Raw genomic sequence first — 19,311 nt, 5'->3', positions numbered from 1 at the left:
GCTTACCTTACTGGGTAAAAAAAAGAAACAAAATCAGTAGGTCTCGCGGAAATAGTTCTCATGTTCTTGGTAAGTATACACGGTCAGAAATAGAAAGTTGTTCATTTGTGTGTGTTATTGTTAAGCTTTATGAGGTTGTGACATTAAGTTTAACTTTAGTTTTTAATAAGTAAGCTTAACAATTTAACAATTTATACATCATTACATGCATATAAATTATAGGCATGTTCATAAAATTTTGAAATTTAATAAATTCATCAAAAAATAAAATTGTTTTCATTAAAAAGAGAATCATTTAACTTAAAAAATGAGGGGTCAATCGTGTATGTAGGCCTACAATTGGCAATGTTATGAGGAAAAGTGTGCTTGCCTGAATGTCCCAAATTTGGTGCCCCAGCATTATCAATGGCTTCCTATAGCCCTAGAACTCTGGCCATAGTATCCGTTTTTACTTCCACTAGGGCCAGCTCAGAGGCACTTACATTGAAAAAATTGTTGGAGATGCTTGAACGATCCAGTACAAAAAATCAATGCTTGATCGAACCAATACAAATGTGTGTCAGGTCACTAATTAATTAACATGATAAAACCCACTTGAGAACACACAATCGCCAGTCATTTGTAAAGATGCATTTATACTCAATCGCTTTTGCAGAAATCTGAATCGCACGCATGATCAGTGTACTAAATCGCCGTCGTATTTGCCTGCTGAGCATGCGCATGAATCGCTGTTTTTCAAAAGCGACACGTAGGCCTATATTGACACCCTCTGTCGGTCAATGTTCTCTAGAATTGCACACAAAACTTGTGCAGTTAACGACAAGGATTCAGTCTGATGATGAGCAACCCATAGGTATAAACACAGCTTTACACAATGACTAATTTACATAGGCACAAAAGACCGTGTTCATGTACCGTTACTCAGCCAAACATGGCAGAGTAGGTCCCGGATGACGGTACATGTTCCCATCTCCACAACGTTATACCTTTCCAACAAGGAAAGAGATACGAAAAGCGAACGTCTAGCTTCCTATGTCTATGTCTTAACATGATGTGTGTATGTATTTTATGGCTAAATTTTTGAGCACGAAGGGCCATTTTACAAAAATGCGCTAACGTTTCATGAAATGTGGCTTTCACTACGGTACTTGATAGTAAATAGTATTCCACAAATGCATTTTTACTAAAATTAATGCAGGTTGGAGTTTTGAGGGTCAAAATCCAAATTTTCTTCATTTTCCTATTGGATTACACAGTTAAGACAGGATCTTGGATCACAAGAAGCTTAATGAAGCCCGCCCTCACATGTTAGAATGTGATCATGCCTAGCATATATAAATCATGATACATTGTGATATTAACAGTAATAACTATTTCCTTATCATGGTTTATACAATGTATGTAAATAAATAAATGGTTATGAAAATTCTTTTCCCTCCCAAAAAGTTCCTATATGGTTGGGAATCCTTCAATTAAGTCCAGTTTCATCACAGCACAGAATTGATTTAATTGTAGAATTTCTTCTCGCCTCCATACACTGCTTAGTATGTGCAGATATAGGTAGTGTATGTGCGACGTCCTTTATTCGGAAGTCACGTATAAAAAGCCATTGGTTCTGTGTTCAGAAGGATTCATCCCTGTGCACGTTAAAGTGTCGGAGCTAATTTGAAAAGAGAAGGGGGACCATCCCCAGTTCTGATAGTGATATCTGCACTCAACCCTCACCCCTCTACATGTGTAGGTTCAAGAGGACAAGATTTATTTATTTTTATTTATTTATAACATTTGGCACAAGGCCAGGCAGATCCAATATTGATTACACAATAAATTGAAGGATTGCCCTTACATTAAGGGGGTACTACACACATTGATTTTTTTTTGCATTTTTTTGCATTTTGTGAAGAAATTACAAAACAAAATTGGACAAAGTGGTATGCAAAATGAAGGGCAAATCTTCTCGTTTTATTGGTGGCATCGGTATCAACGTAGCTTACATGCTTTTAAAAGTAGAAGCCAAAAGGTGGTACATCACTGATGATTTAAATTCACTTCATTTTGGAAAGCTTACTATCAACGGATTTTCGTTAAAATTTTGGATATGTGATGCTAACACATTAGGGAAATAAAGTTGATATGTAAAATGGGAATAAGTGGTTCCTGATTTCTTTTATGACTTCATGAACTTGGTGCTCCACAACTATCAAAAAAGGAACTGGTTAAAATGCTTCTATTTTCAATGTTGAGCTATATTTTGTATTTTTAACTTGCGACATTATTTCACTGAAACTTAATTAAGCCACAGGTAACAGGTTACCACAACCATACTACAGCAATGTTGAAAAAATTGTATTTCTTGTCACCTATACCACCATATTGGGTAGTTTTCCGTAAGCTTAACGCGTTTGTGATTTTGGTAACTATTTTATATTTATTTGTGAAATCCGTCTCAACTAGGCATTCTAAATTGTACTCACCATTTACATCCCAAGGTATATTAGTAGATCCACCTTGCACTTCTCGATATATATCCAGTTAAAGACAGAATATCAAAATTATTCCTCATTATGATATCACAAACTCTCACATGTGTATTCAAAATTGATGCTTAAATTTGACCTGAACCAATTGACCTATAACCTGACATACGGTGACCTAATAGCCTTTTCTTCTCCTAACAACACATTATAATATTATTGACTAATGACTATACATCCATTGTGTTAGTGTTTATATATTTTGCATGCACCACTAGATTTTCTATAGAGAGTATAACAAAGGATTTAATGTATTCTATTCATGTACCCTACTTGAACATGCTGAATAGAATAAATCATGGTTTGTTATGAAACACGCATCTGAGTAACTAGGATACAGTAAACAAAATATATATAGGGCTAAAATGACTTACTACAATTGTTTAAAAGCACTTTTTTTCTTCTTTTTTTTCATATTTTTTTTTATTTCACATGATCCGTGCATATATCGCCTAGCTATAAATGAAAAAATATTTATTTAGACCAATCAAACCAGTATATGGGTGTAGTACGCCTATTTCGAGATACTCTAGCTAAAATACAGGTTTACATTTACTATCTTACATTATCTTGCTGTATTTCAGCTAGAGCTCCAAACGACAAGCTTCCGGTTTTTTTGGAGAACAATACTGTTACGTAAGATGAAGAAGAAACCCGCCTCGGAGCCCGCCCTACTCATTATTTCATTGTACTTATTGCAATTTGCCTCCACACATTACGTAATCAACACAAAGCTTTTGTGAGGATTAGTGAGTGGATAAGAAATTGACAGTGGTGGATACTGAAGGACACGCCGATTGTTAGTTGTCAATCATGAATTGCCATAACGTATTAATATTTTACTGCATGGCATTCCGCAAACACCAAGACAAATTATGCCGTATTTTTCCAAAGATCATCTCATATGAAGTAAGCTGAATACGATCTGTACTTTTGTAACATTCCGATCGCTTTTGATCACCTATTATCGGCGAATTTGCTTGAAAACACGTGAGTTCATGTTGTGTAAACATAATTAGCATAGACACAAATGAAATTACGATGCAATACAATGATGCGCAGTAGATCTATAGAAATAACTTTGCCCGGTTTTATGCAGAATTAGACCCTGTCTGAGTACGCCCTTAAAATCAGAACATTACAAGAAAATACATATAATCAATACAGAATAAAATAAAACAAAAAATAAATTAAGTGAACTGGTTAGAGGAGGTGGGACTGGATGGCCAATTTGAAGGCCTGGAGGGAAGAAGCATTGACAATAGCTTCAGGGAGATAATTCCAGATGGAGGAGGCAAACGGTCTGATGGGTGCGATACAACGTAAGTTGTCTACCCATAAATCCAGTAGAACCAGCCCTCGAATTAACCCACGGCACCGACGGCATATTGCCGTGGGTGCCCAACCCCACTGCCGCAATGCCCTCAAAATATGTCTTTTACCGACGGCAGTCACTTGCCGTGCCCTCTAAAGAAGTTGCCGTCGGTGCCCTGCACCTCAAAGGACTTTGCCGACCACTCCATTGTGAACTCCTTTGTGATGAGTTCTAAGGTCCTTGCCGACTTTTATTTACATTGATTTCCCCTTCTATGACCTTTTGAAGGGACACCTATGCGAAACTCAAAGCTGACCTCAGAAGACAGTTTTGCCGACAACCCCTTTGTGCACTCCTTTGTGATGAGTCTTGCCGACTTGTATTTACATTTATTTCCCCTTCTATGTGACCTTTTGAAGGGACACCTATGCTAAACTCAAAGCTGACCTCAGAAGACAGTTTTGCCGACAACCCCTTTGTGCACTCCTTTGTGATGAGTCTTGCCGACTTCTATTTACATTTATTATTTTCCCTTCCATGACCTTTTTGAAAGGACACTATGCCTAATTAAGATAATTTATTATTTGATTTCTGGACATTTTCGAATTAATTCTTATATCTGTTGGATTCATATATATACCCTCACTTAGACTTGATTATAAATTCCATGGTGTTAAATTGGTTTTTTTTGCCCAAAATCATCGTCTGATGGAGTAAAACAACTTCAAATCTATTGTGTTATATCATTGCATTAAAAACATATTTTTAGTGCATTCAGTCATAGTCACTAAATATTTTGTAGTATAGGCCTACGTTCATATCAAAATATTTGCGAACATGATTAAGCTCATCAGTAGAGTAGACTATAATGACTTTATGCTTAATGCTTGTGGTGATAGCTGATGATGTCCAGGGGATGCTGATGTAGCATTTACATATATTATAATGAGCTAATTTGCATATTTATATTTTGCAATATTTTAAGGAAAATACCTTAACCTTTGGTGTTAGAAAGGACAGAATAATTCTGGTATACCCTGCACACAAATCCAAATCGATATAGCTACAGACTGAAATAAAAGGGAATTCCCCAATTCTTTCCGCATTGTATACTTGCGAACTTCAATATTTGAAGACCAATGTTCGATAAGCACTAAAATCATCTATCATGATTGCTAACGTGCGTTTTCTTTACTTTTGAGAAATTGCCTTGGTGCCCTTCTCAAATTTTAAACAGTTGCCGTGATGCCCTTTTGAAATATTACAAATTGCCGGTTGCCTCGCTTTTCAATGGAAATCCAAGGCAATTGTCAACTTGCCCTAAAAAAGTTGCCGTGCCCCTTCAGATCCTTAATTCGAGGGCTGAGTAGAACTAGAACTGTGTGTTAAAACTTCCTTTGGTAAGCTTCAATTAATAAATCTGTATAGTCTCTGCCGGCAAAAAATATCTTGATTTATAATATGCATTGCAACAACACATGTATACGATCAGTTGTAGTAACTACAAATTTGGAACGTTTGACGAGGACTTGTTATCAAGTTGTAGCAGGTGCCATAGGGTGTCTTCAGTGTTAAATGTTTTCATTATAAATGTTGCAAAATATTAATTGACAATAATTAACAACCTGTTTGACCTCTCCATATATTTATACATTGCTCACCTCTCACCTGTGTTTTCATATCATATTTTGTGGTGAAAAATTATTACAAATGTGTAATTTGCAATCATTTTTGGAGCAACGATTTCTTCGTACCGACGGCTAATTGCACATTAAACACATACAAACACACCCCTACACAGCACCTGTTGGAACTCCCGGTCAGAGCCAGGAGTTTCAATTATTGGAACTGGTATACGATACTATATCCATAGGTAGGTGAACATTCCTTACCGGAGGCAGCGTAATCGTCAGCATTTGAGAAATTCATTACCCGTAGTAAATTGTTGTTGCAATGCATATTAAAAATTATCACTATCATATAGGCCTAAATTAAATACCATGCTAACTATTGCCAACTTGGTAACAAAACTCGTAGCCCAATCTCATGCAGATTAATGTCAGCAAGTAAATTTTGTATTGGGACTGATTATTCGGTTTACATAGCACCCAGTCAGTTTTGGTTTGTAGTTTCGAAATATTGCAATTAAACATTAACAGTTCTTTCAAATATGGAACGCTAAAACCCAAATCTTTTACAATCAATCATTGGGTGTATCAAAATGATTGGTACCCATCAATTAAGATGTTTATTGAAAAGCCTGCCTCTTCCAAATACAACAGTGGATAATCTTGAAATGTCCAGAATGTAAAGTTTATGACTTGTTTTACTATTAATCTACAAATTTTGACGTGTTTTGATGTATTTTGATGTGTCAAGCTCATCCGTTATCAATGAAAACTGATGGGTACCAATCATTTTGATACAGCTTGTATATTTACAAAGATATAGCAAACTTTCCATTGTAGAGATTGTACCCTAGATAAATTACACCTAAATTAAGTGTCAATTGGCTGGAAAAGATAAAATAAGCCCCCACTTTATATCTTTTTACCAGTAATGATATGTTAATTTCAACATATAAATTTTTCTCTAGTTTTATATTTCAGGCAACTATGTCGGGGTTTATTCTGAAGCCATCAACAATGAGGCAATTGTGCTTTCAATGCATTGCAGCCAGACATTGTATTGGTAATACAAGGTCTCCTGCTCAACAAAATGTCATTTCTCATCGGAGATTGTGCTCATCTACTAAATCAGATGCAGAAAATCAAACAAAACATGGTAAGTGTTATATGACTCACCTCCAAAAACAATTTTGCATGAGGATGTGCCATTCAGACTTTTCGATGATGACTTTCTCTATTTTGCTGTTTTGCTACCCATCAGTATACCAATTTTTTACAAAAAACACTCAAAAGCACCCAAATTTGCCCTAATTGTATGCTTTTAAGGACACTTTTGATCAAATGCAGATTGGTCTCAACTGAAAATCTACCTATGGAGACCCCCCCCCCTCCCAGTTTACTCTTATGGCTGATATATAGTTGACGCTCTTCACCCAGTCCACTCTACTAGTCTTAGAGAGAACACCCTACATTACAAGTGCCTTAACCTAGTCAATCCACAGATCCTTGGTCTTCCTTGCCTTCTCTTTATAACAACCAAATCTTGCATGATCACCTTTTCTAAATGTGACTGGACACTACGAACCAGCCGTAAAGTCGGCCCCTGGTCAATTTTGTTTTATTTCGTGTTTAGAAAATATATATCATAGGCTTTAAAATAGTATAGAAGCGGGGTTATAGTTTGTTGAACTCTGCTCCTTCAACAAAATTGTACCTTTTTTCAGTTCTACGTGTGTCTCTTTTTCCACATTGCTGGTAATAAAGTCATAATTGGCGGTCATTTCAAATCATCCCCAAGTCAACAAGGTTCAGGAATGTCCTCTCATTGTTATTGTTGGTTATACATATCTAGACAAAATACAATGCAATTGTAACCCACCACTTGAACAGGATTTAGCCAAAGCAAACAAAGACTAGAGCTATTTAATGATTTATACATGTAGAAGATTATTATCCTCTTCAGCAATAGGATTATTGATTGGTTTAAACGCTATCAAATGAGAAACATGTCGCGCCTAATTGAGACACCTATGAATACGACCTTCACACACATTTTGCACTTTATCTCAGAATACAATTTGCCGAGTTTACGGCTCATTCGTAGTGTCCACTCACAAATGATCATTCACCATTACCTCTTTTAAAAGGTATTATCCCTAAATTTGTTTGTATTTAATTTCCCCCATGGGTTATATAACTTCCTGATTTGACACTGATTTGAAAATTAAACTTTCACCTAAATTTACTAAATTTTTTACTACATTTTTGAGTACTTTACTTGTGTTAATGACAATTTTGTTGCTGTTGTTATTTACAGATACAGAAACTGCAGAAAGCCTTCTTTTCAATGCAAATGCATTTGACATTAAAGATCCACAGGAATTTACAGATTCTGAAGACTCTAGCGAGGAAGAGATTTTGTATAAAGATCACATTCCTACCACATTATTTCAGAAGAGTCTCTTAGCTGTTGGCTCGGCTTGTATGTCATTATATGATCCATATAGAGCAGGTAAGTTATTGTCCAAGGCAGGGGAGGGTCAGAGAAGATGTCTTACACTTCTCAGAATACCTTTGCAACATGATACATTACCTCGTTTCATCAAATGACTCCTCAACTTCTTTGTACATGTTCCTCTTGTTTTCATTTTGAGAATACACTGGCTAAACATGGGTCGATACTCGATAGTCATTAAATAAACACAGTTTGCAAGGTCTGGATGTGCTCTGTTCATTGAGGTACCTTTTGACTCTATCGACCCATGTTGCACTGGAGAGCAGATCAGTGCATATTCTTGAAATGGAAGAAATGCATTGTGGGAAGTGTAAGATATCTTCTCTGGGGGAGGGTAATGGTAAATCATACCAGCACCCGTTGCAATTCTCGCGTTTCACAATACGATGCGCCTCCAGCGGTCGCTGGTTCGAAGCCAAAATACGCAGTGCATCATGGGAAATGAGTCGACATCCAAAGCCCGTAATACGAATACAATACAGGAACATGCATCATTGTGGGTTTAAATGTCATTATAATGATGTTACGTGCGAATGCACACTAAAACAACAATTTACAACTATAGTAGATCCATTTTCTATCTATTGATCACAGGGAATCCTTCGTGGAGCTGTTTTCAACATATTTATTATTACACTCGCGTGAAAATTCAATAGCAGCTAGAACGGCGATGTCGACTCTGGAGTCAAAAATTTGACTACCAAAGCAACTTCTGGCGGCGCATCGTATTATGAAAAAAGAGAATTGAGAGAGACACAAAGGGGATACTGTCCAAATGAGTCGATATTGAAGTCCAAAATCAAACACAAACAGTCTAACATCTACATACAGTTCTCTTGGTATCATATTTCATTAACATTTCATATAGAACTTCAAAACATGATAAACATCAAATAATTATTACTTTTTGGTAGTCTCAGTCCAACATAGACTGGTCTTGAAATGAATTTTACAATTTGGGCATGCACTTCTTACAAATCGCTACACAAATCATAGAACTTGTAATTTACTAATCTTAAAATATGTGTAACCTCTAGGTGGAATATATAGAAAGCCAATTCCCGTGCATAACGTTTTAATTGGAGTATATTTATTGTTTTGTAACAAACTCTGTTGAAATCATTATTATTTAGTTTTAGTAGGACAGTCATTGTCATGTGCGCGCAGTTCAAAAGCTTTGGTAGATTGTCTATATAAGATGTATGCATATATAATTTTATAATTGCAATCTGAGTTGCACCAGTCACCTAAAGTTGATGATATGATTTTTTTCTTAAATTTTATTTTATATCTGTAGATATGATAGCAACATTAGGAGAGACTACCGGTCCTTTTGCATTGAGAAATATACAGCAAAAAATGTTAGCTGACCCTGAAGGAAGGCAAATTTTACAGTAAGTGAAAAGTTGTCTGCTCATTGCAAGAAGTGGGTAAGTGTAATAGCTGCCATTTATAACTGCCATATGTGTGTAAATTGCCAAATGTTCACAGGGCAGCTATTACACTTAACCCACTTTTGGGTACTGAGCAGTCAAAGTGTTGAGCAGAGTGTTTTTATGCAATCTGGGTGGGGTGTGTCCCTGGTGCAAAGCAAACTTGTTTAAGCGTTTACACTGGTTACAAATTAGAAAGCTGGTGTGCAATCACGAATAGTATACAAATATTGAATGTTTGTGCGTACAATGTAAAAGAATATTTTCATGAGGTGAAGTATCATGGACTCTTCATATTTCATTGAATTAAAATATTCTTTCCATTGTTCTTTCTATATTGTTTAAACCTTAAACATGGGTCCCAGTTTGAGAAAAATCGGTCAAAAACTGTCAAATCAGCCATATTTAGGTTAAAAAATCCCTAAGCAGGGTTTTCTTTAAGCATTTTGCTGAAGGGGTATTTTCACATTTTTTGACCCTTTCAATTGTGAATTTTCCTCTGAAGGAGTCAAAACATTGCCCAAGGGGTATTTTTATAATATTATTTTTGAAGACATTTTTAACAATATGTGTGCCAGGGGGATGGTCCATACAATAACCCCCCAATGTTAACGCCTGTATGTAGGTTTCTGACCAAATTAACCTCATATTTGGCCATTTTAGCCCCAAAAGTGCAAATTTGTGTGGGCTTCGCGCGAATTTATTCCACTTTTCCCCATATTTCAACAGTTTAGTTTCAAAATGGCAAATTCTTTTGTACCATAAACTTATTCTTTCTCGAAATGGTGCTGGATTCACTATACTTCAAGACATTTTTTCACTCCCCCCCCCCCCCGAGTCAGAAAGAATTCAGTGGCGGATCTAGAGCAGTCAGAAGGGGGTGGGGGCAATTTTAGAAGAAAATATTAATATTTAAAAATGCCCCCTGAGAAGTAAGAAACTTTTACAAAATGAAGACATAATTGAAGCAATTTGGTGGATCATTTTGGCACTATTACTGTGTAAAATTTTAGTTTAAAAAAGCCGAACATTTGTGAAATGAGCAGACCATGGAGTCTTTTATGAACGACAAGTTTTCCCTATTATGGTAGGCCTATAAATTGTGTTAAACATAAATTGGCAAATGTCGAAAGCAGAAGTGAAAGTGGCCATTTGTTTATCAACTACGCAGGGTGATCTTCCCCCCTTAGAACTTGGAAAATTTTGCAAAACGAAGACCTAATTGAAGCGATTTGGTGGACCATTTTGGCACTATTACTGTGTAAAATTTAAGTTTGAACAGTTGAAAAGCCGAAAATTGTGAAATGACGGTCCATAAAGCCTTTCGTTGTCACGTTTTCCCCATTAGACCTATAATTAAACATAGGGCCTAAATTGGCAAATGTCAAAAGCCTGAGAGGGAAAACCATCAGTTGCAAAATTAAAGACATATTTGGTGCATCATTTAAACAGAAAAAAGGACCCAAACCCAATTTGCAAGATTTCTAACTGACACTATACAATTTTAGAGACTCGCAATCACTAAAACATACATGGATCGATGCTGACAAAATTTGATGGGCCCTATATATCGGGGTATAGGTCCTAAATGCCAAGAGCCGAGAATAAATGCACAATATCGGGCGTTTCTCTATTCAAATCTTGCAATATCTGAACGCGTACGTTTTCAAGATTTTGTACGCATTGGACTTTGGGACTATGGATTTGAAGGAGTCAGAAAAGTACCTGAACGCGTGTTTTGTGCGTTAAAGTAAACCCTGTCCCTAAGCATGGGTCCTGATTTGAGAAAAATTTGTCAAAAACTGAAAAATCAGCCAGGTTTTTTTATGGTAAAAAAAATCCTTAAATATGGGTAAGGGTTTCAGAGTTCCAGCAGCACACCCCTATCAAAATGTAATTCGAATACCCATCCCCCGGGTCTTAGTAAGGATTCATCATCTTCATCAGGTAAGCTGTTCGTCTGTTAACATGGTGCCCTCAATAAATTTATTCCAGCTGGTGCGATTTGCAACCTTTTCTTCAGCTGACATTAAGAGTTTCATTTAGTTCTTTTAGGATCAAAGACATCCAAGTAGTTTTTGGCTTTCCTATAAGTATTTTTTATTTTGAAGCATATATTCTGTCATGCCTTTCTGGTAGGTATGTTTTCTGGCAGTCTACATAGATGTCCTAGCTGTGATAGCCATCATTTCTTTATTTTAGTAAGAGTTATATAATTAAAATTATTAATTTGATAACAATTTCCTTTCTTCAAAGAGAGCAGCCTCGAATCAACTCTTCCACTGTGGATATGAAGTACCTAGCAGAGCTTCCTAAAGGCACATTTGGCAGGGAGTATATAGACTTTATGACAAGAAATGTAAGTTTGGGATGATACCAAAATATTGGTATATTCTTCCTGAAAACAAGCAAGGTACCCTGGACCCAGAGAAGATTGGTACAAGTGAAACATCCGGGTACTTGCGAACCAGTCAGTATAATCACAGAGTTTCACAACATTCTTCACTGTTGATTCCCGTTCCAAAGTCACGATTTCAAACACCCAAAATATGTCCAAAACTTGGGTCGATAAGCGTTTTTAGATGATCCCTGAAAATTACATCAATACTCTGTTCAAATGAGCATTTTATTTTACTATCGACCCTTGTTTGAATGAGGAATAATAGCCTGAATGTACAAGAAATCGGTAAAAATTCCAAATGAATGAACACAGTTGCCAACAGCTGTATGCGATCCAACTGCGAGCGCATGTCGCGTATTACAAAGTACAACGCGAACGCACGACCATGGATACAATAATGAATATACTAACCAATCATGAGTGAGTTGGCATGGTTGGATTCACTTCCGCATTACGCACTTGCGGGCGTTCTTCACACAGTGTACACGGAGAATCATCATGCTGTTGACAGCTGTGTTCATTCAACTGAAATTTTTAGACTGGATATACCCGGATGTTTCACTACTATTATGGGAATGCCTGTAAATCTTCTCTGCCCTGGACCAAACTTTCTCCCCAGACCAGCACTGGGGCTATGATTCACTTCGGGGAGTTCAGTATAATGTAGGTGACAAGCCCCTCAAAATGTGTTATTTGCATAATCATACATCCTAAAGAAACTGTTAAGGTTTGAACTTGAATTAAAGTCTTGTAAGATTTTATGAATTTTGAGAGAAAGTACTATCAATCTGGTCTAGAAAGTATCTAGGACTCAGGGTCAAAAGTGGACAATTACCAGGTCAGTCAAATCTTACCAGGTTATTTTGTAATCAGTATGAAACAATAAAATGAAATTGGACCTGCATATCCTCTTGTGACACAATCCTATAGTTCATTCTTAGGTGTTGGACTTGCAGACAGTGCACAATCTGAGGTTACTGTTCCGAACATGGGCTACTTTTTGTACATTACAATGCATACAGCCTGTAGTAAGGCCCTGTATAACAATACATGTACTGTACGGAATAAAGTGTAGTATCAACACATCCATCAATAGCCTCAGATTGATGTGGACTTGAGAACAAACAGCATATCTTGGTGCTATGGACGCATTTCATTTTTCATATGAACTTTGACCCTAATTTTGTATTATTTTATCCCCACTTTATTCAGAATATCACAGCAGACTCAAGAACAAACGTTCAATTTGTAGACGACCCCAAGCTTGGCTATGTAATGCAGAGATACCGGGAAGTGCATGATTTACACCATACATTGCTTGGAATGCCTACTACAATGCTAGGAGAAATTGCAGTGAAATGGTTTGAAATGATACAGACTGGCTTACCTATGTGTGCTCTGGGAGCTGTGTTTGGTCCACTAAGGTTACGGTCGGCAAGGTATGTGTATTAAGAGCTTACAGTCACAGACAAGAACATTACAGACTATTCACCAACAGGCAAAGTCCCTGCACTTTGTATGCTGTTAATTATCGCATATTCACGAGGGTCGATAGTTCAAATGTGCATGTCTAATAAGTCACACATACACCATTTGAGGCTATCATGGAGCTGTATTATAGTTTATTATCAGCTTTGGTGCCTATGTACATTTACGGGAACAATGTCATGCCTGTGCTCTGAAAAAAGTGCTATGCAGTAATAGGTGCAGAATGGGAGTAGCGTTTTCATGTCAAGCATCATGTAAGGATTGGCCCTCATTCACAGATGATGCTGGACTTTGCCAGTTGGTGAATGGTCTGTATAGTTTCTCGTCTGTGTTATCAGTATTGTACAAGCCAATTTCAGTTTGATATCTTGTTGTGGCTTGTGCATAGATCCGAATAGCTATTTACTAAGCATGAGAAATAAGGCAGCCTTCAAGCCTAAAGCCTGTCAAAATCATGTAAGAATACGTAAGGAAGACGGACTAAATGCTGACTTCCCTGCTTCATGAATTTGGCTTAATACCTATTCTGCCCTCCCATGGCAAAAGGGCATAACTAACACTTTTGTCAAAATTGAATTGTGGGTCCAAGAACATGATATCTACATACAGACAGTCTCAAATTGGGTTGTACAAGTCTGTGGGAGCAATCAATTAGGGGTTCATTCATAGGATTGAGGGCATGATCGCTGTTTATGCCCGAGGCGTGAGCCGAGGGCATAAATCAACGATCATGCCCGAAATCCTATGAATGAACCCCGTCCATACATACCCAACATTCTGAACACTGTTAGCAATCCAAAACAAATGAAAATAATAAGTTTAAATAACATTTTCATACCGTTTTCCTTCAAAAATGGGAGAAAATGAGTAGGCCTACTTGTAGGAAGCAGCTCATGAGGTCAACGGCCGGGAGTCAACGTTCATCTCTTGCGCCCGCGTGTGATGGGCGCGGTGACATTCAGCGTGTACGCAACACTAGCAAATCGTGATTCGCGTTAATTGGGTTCCAACGCTGCGTGGCGCAGCTTGTTTTTATGCCCTCATGTACTGGTCATAAACGGTATTTATGACCAGCAAAAAAGGGCGCAAATCCAATCAGAAAAGTCGTTATATCGTGAGTATGTATGAACAGGTTTTTTTGTCCATTATCTTAAAATAGATCAATATGTAAGTTATGCGGCAGTATTGTTAATTTGCGAGTCTGATGACATAAAAAGTATCACAACATTTCGGACCAGTGTAGACCGACTAAATATTGACTTCAAAATCAAGACCTTCCCTGTTGGGGTAGCGCTAGGTTGCTTTTTGGGGTCCCGGACCCACCCAAATAGAGTTAGGACCCCTTGTTTTTAAATTTTCTGCAAGTTCAGGGGTCCCTGCAGACCCCCAGTTTTTTCAATCTAGCACTATTGCAGATATACTATTTATGCTGCATTTGTGCAACTCTGACTCACCAAACTGTACTCCGGACCCCTACTTTTTAATTTTCTGCAAGTTCGGGGGTCCTTGCGGACACTGGAGTGTTTAGTTCTAGCGCTACCCCTGCAAGTTGAAGTTCCCTGCTATGTGTATGTGGCATTATCTGTCGATTTGTTAGTCTGATTCTTAAAAAGTGTCACAAAAATTTGGACCAGTGTAACATTATACATTTTTAAACCAAAGTATTCTACCATAGCAATGTTAAAATTGATGAACAATGAACATATATTAGGTGTAAATTTAACAATTAAGTTTGGAACAGTAAAAATTAACATGGGCCTATAGATTTTCAGACCCCAAATGGCCCTTTACTCTTTTGTAACACTGCATGCATTCATTTATAAAACCATTATTACACAATAAATCTCCTACATTAAAGGAAAAGAATCGGGGCAGTGGACTGGTGAATGGATGAGTGAGTGACTGATTGACTGACAAACAAAGAGAGTGAGTTAGTGAGTGTGGGTCTGTCTATCAATTCCTTATCAAGTTGGTTTAACAAGCGAGCAAAAGAAAAATAGACAATATTACTTCATAATGATATTTTTTACAAGTAAAATATGTTTGTACATGTAGTCAACGGGGATCAAAGGAGTGATTTTTTGTGGGTGCTATTTCATCAATTTTCTGCAGAAAAATTGTTCCTGTCCATTGGGTGTTGCTTATTATAAAGGAGCTGTTTTAGAAAATACAGGGTTAAGTTGCCCCATTGCCCCATATTCATTAAGCCCTGATAGGCAACTTGCCCTGTATTACTGTATAACACTGAATGGCATGACTTAGTTGTTTAAATTAAATACTTCTTCTTTTCTTATTTCAGCAAATATGAGAAGCTTGTTCGCATGTACCTACCATGGGCTATCAGAAATGCAACATCTGCCAGATTTCTTCTTAATGTTTACTACGAAAAGAGGTGGGAACAATCATATGAAGAACTAAGGCAGGAACTTGGTTTGATAACATTTGATGAAAAGAAAACATATATATGAAAGATGAGATGAGAAACCAATATTTTAAGGGCTCCATCACCCACCTTTACACAGTATTTATTGTGAGCATATCAGACACACCAAATTACATGAAGTTTCCCAAAAGACCTATTAAAAATTTGATGGTCTTTTATGAAACTTCATGTGTATCTTCAATACAAAAGATCAAAATTTTCATATGAAGGTTGGCCCCCCCCCAGCTACATACACTTTAAGTTCATATCATTAGATTTATTAAGTTTACTTAGAGGACAGTTAAATGTCAAAAATGTCAATTTTTAAAAATTTGCCATAATTTTGTGTTACATATCTCAAATTTAAAAAAAAATCAAAATTATTTGATATCAGCAGAACATTCCTCATATTCAGAATGCAATTTGGTGTGTCTGATGTGCTCTCATGTCCCACAAAAATACTGTGTAAAGGTGGGTGACTGAGCCCTTTCATGTTGGTGAATTGGTGTGTCTCTACCTTGAGAATGTTTCTGTAGCTGAGAAACATCAGAAATATGTTGCTTCAACAGGCTGCACCACTATAGCCACTATAGCCCTACCATGAGAATGTGTCTGTAGCTGAGACGCATCAGAAACATGTTGCTTCGACAGGCTGCACCACTATGGCCATATACAGTTGAAAATATGCTAGAGCAATATAGCATATCTTGCTGGCATCCAGGTCATCAGTGGCTACCCCTGAGCTAATTATACATTTAAGGAAGCTGTTCAGGGTCACCTGCGAGACTGGCGAGGTGTATCTGGTATTCAGGGAAACTTACCAGAAAGCAGGTGAGACCCCCTCAACCCACTTAACCTGGCTGGTAGAGGCTTTGGACAGGGTCATTGCCTGTGGGGAAGTCAGTGACAGTAGAGCTGACTCCTGCTTGGTGGGTACCTTGCAGTGTCGCCAGAGGAAATGGAGTCCCGTTGCTTTGCTGCAGGAGATGCGCATAGAGGAAGCAGCAGGGTTGTCCAGGTTGGAGAAGCAACAACTTGATAAGCCTGCCAAGAAAGCAGATGTTAATCAGATGGCATGGCTAGACAGTTGAGTGAACTGGAGGCCCAAGTTGCTGCTCTTCAGGCCCCAGGACCTTCATCAGCCGCTAGCATTGAGCACTCTCCTGCATCCAAGCAAGGCGTTTTTTGCTTGCACAATCCAATTGGCCATGGAGACTGCAGCTACAAGCAAGGATCTATAATATTATATGAGCCAATCCATATCAACTCCAGGGATGTGCACCCCAGCACCTCTTTTTTCTGTGTGGTGGTAGATACTGATGAGAAAGTAAAATCCTGAAAATTGAAAATTTGAGCTTCATACTCCATTTCGTTTTCCCGTGGCGTCAATTTGAAATTTAGGGGGGTCAACGTAAAAAATGTGTCGCAACACGAAAGATGATGTATCAAATTGGAGCAAACAAGATTATGCACATGACCTTATTAATCAAATTGCCATAACAAGATCAGATTTTAGTGTAGGACGGGTTACATAACTGCAGACTTTTTTTATTTGAGGTGTTAGTACAAACAAGCCTATTGTCTGTCCAATTAACTTAGACACCCAGTTTTTGTTACTTATTTGAAAAAATATCCACTTTTAAAGAAAGTCATGAAAGAAAAGTGTTAACATTCACTGAGACCTAACGGGATTTTTGTGTTTCCAAAGCATTGAGTGAGAGTTTACCAGAAATTCTATTGAAATTGGAAGGTTTTTCTCAACACTTTAAAAATAATCTGGTAGAAGTTGGGTACCATTATTTTGGAAGGTCTCATTATACAGATTTGTAGGTATGGTGATTTTGGATAGTGAATGGGTGAATAGTCAATTATACTCCTCACCAAAAACATTTTATAAAAATGAAAAATATAATTCAGTTCATAAAATGCAGACAGTGTTTCTAATTGGCATATTTATTCTTAGTGTATTAACTATAAGTGATCCCAGCTGTCCCTTAACCAATTACAACAATTCGGCGCGGTATTTGAATCTTCTTCTGTGCATGCTATTGGCTTGGCCCAATTCTAAGAAAATACCAATTGTATGCACTATGTTCTGATGTTATTGGTGAGGAGTATAATTCACAATACACTCCAGCCGCATAGTAACTTGCTCTATCATTTGTTATAATGCACCAGGGATATGCACCAACTGTGACATCTTTTGAGTTATAGAGGTTGTGCATGGAATTATTGATTGGCTCCAAACAAAGGATTTGAACCGGTGTCCTTCACCGAAATCATGTCACAGTGCAGTCCATTCAATCAAATATTGTCATCAACCTATTTGATCGTAGTGTATTTGTTATGTGTGTGAGACGACCTCTCGCTGTAGATTGCAAACATGCTTTTGTTGAATGCATTTGAGTAGACCGCCATTATTGTGAATTAGTAAAAGAATCAAAGAAAAAAGGGTGGAATCACTGATCAATATGCATGATTACAATGTTCAAACACCCCTTACTGTAAATAGATTATCCCATCAAAAGTTTCAAGTCATTAGGAATATTCGGCTGGACCCAGATATCTTGCTGTAAATCAGTCAAAATTGAATAAAAGTAGACAAGGAAGAATATTTTTCATCGCTTTACTAATAATTTCTGTTAGGTCTGACCGTGTTTAGCAACTTTTCTTTCATGACTTTTTTCCAAAGTGAAAACTTTTCGAAATATATCCTAAAAACCGGGTGTCTAAGTTATTTGGACAGACAATAGTATTGGTTCAGTGGTTCTTAAGTTAGCCCTTGATAGTTTGAGAAAATATCTTAAACCTTCGAATTTTTATGTTGACGCCTATATATGGCCAGTACGAAAAGCATTCGTGAACAAGTTACTGGCAATAGACAGCTACCCTAGGGTGCAGCATGCATTTAAAAATTCCATCATACACTTCATCAATATAAATCAGCGAAGTGATAATGAATCATATTTTGGGTCATGGGTCGTGCAAATATAATTGATTCAAATATGTGAAGTGATCAAGCAAAATCAGTCAGAAGTCGGAATATTGATTTTGAGATGTAGCCAAACAAAGGAAGTACTGTAAAGATTCGCCTATTGGCACACTTGAGCTCCTTTGCCTTGTGATAAATTTCATGTGCAAATAAAGAGCTCCCTCCTCTGAAATTCCAACAAGAATTAAGGTTCCGTGCCCTTATTTGCTAGTGGGAATTTTACGGGAGGCCACTCTATAAAGTTGTGCCTAGAATTCCACTTATGTTAAGGGAGCCCATAGCACCATTAGGCAAACCTTTACGGTATTTCCTTTTGTTTCCTATTGTTTTAGAAACTCTTTAACTGCTCATGTCTTTTCAACTGGTTGTCCAAATTCAATGGGGTTTTCAGCAAAATGTAGCTTTGCAAATGTTGTTTACAATCCTATAAGTAACTGAAAATTGAATATGTCCGACTTCAGTCTTGCTTGATCACACCACATATATTTACCAGTTGCCAAAATGTATGACCCTACCTTATCATGAAATGTATTTTGTACTTAAATGTGTGCAATAGCAGAGTAATATGTAACACATAATAAAA

The 19,311-nt window shown here is 37.2% G+C and overlaps 1 protein-coding gene across 1 annotated transcript; it reads left to right on the top strand.

Annotated features, from left to right (window-relative positions):
• Window positions 1–5: 5 nt before the first annotated feature.
• LOC140166027 (ubiquinone biosynthesis protein COQ4 homolog, mitochondrial-like) lies at window positions 6–15,871 on the top strand. Its single transcript, XM_072189400.1, has 7 exons — window positions 6–69; window positions 6,459–6,633; window positions 7,795–7,989; window positions 9,290–9,386; window positions 11,682–11,784; window positions 13,039–13,265; window positions 15,614–15,871. Exons 1-7 carry the CDS (start codon window positions 61–63, stop codon window positions 15,780–15,782), a joined length of 975 nt encoding a protein of 324 aa, XP_072045501.1. The 5' UTR covers window positions 6–60; the 3' UTR covers window positions 15,783–15,871.
• The last annotated feature ends 3,440 nt before the right edge of the window (window positions 15,872–19,311 follow it).

This window comes from Amphiura filiformis, chromosome 12 (assembly GCF_039555335.1).
Source record: "Amphiura filiformis chromosome 12, Afil_fr2py, whole genome shotgun sequence".
Taxonomy (NCBI): domain Eukaryota; kingdom Metazoa; phylum Echinodermata; class Ophiuroidea; order Amphilepidida; family Amphiuridae; genus Amphiura; species Amphiura filiformis.
Note: the sequence above shows the minus strand (reverse complement) of the source record. Positions and strands in the feature narration are given on the sequence as shown.

Coding starts and splice junctions, on each gene's coding strand:
- LOC140166027 (XM_072189400.1), top strand. Junction 9,387..11,681: donor GAAGGAAGGCAAATTTTACA/GTAAGTGAAAAG, acceptor CTTTCTTCAAAG/AGAGCAGCCTCGAATCAACT. Junction 13,266..15,613: donor CTAAGGTTACGGTCGGCAAG/GTATGTGTATTA, acceptor TTCTTATTTCAG/CAAATATGAGAAGCTTGTTC.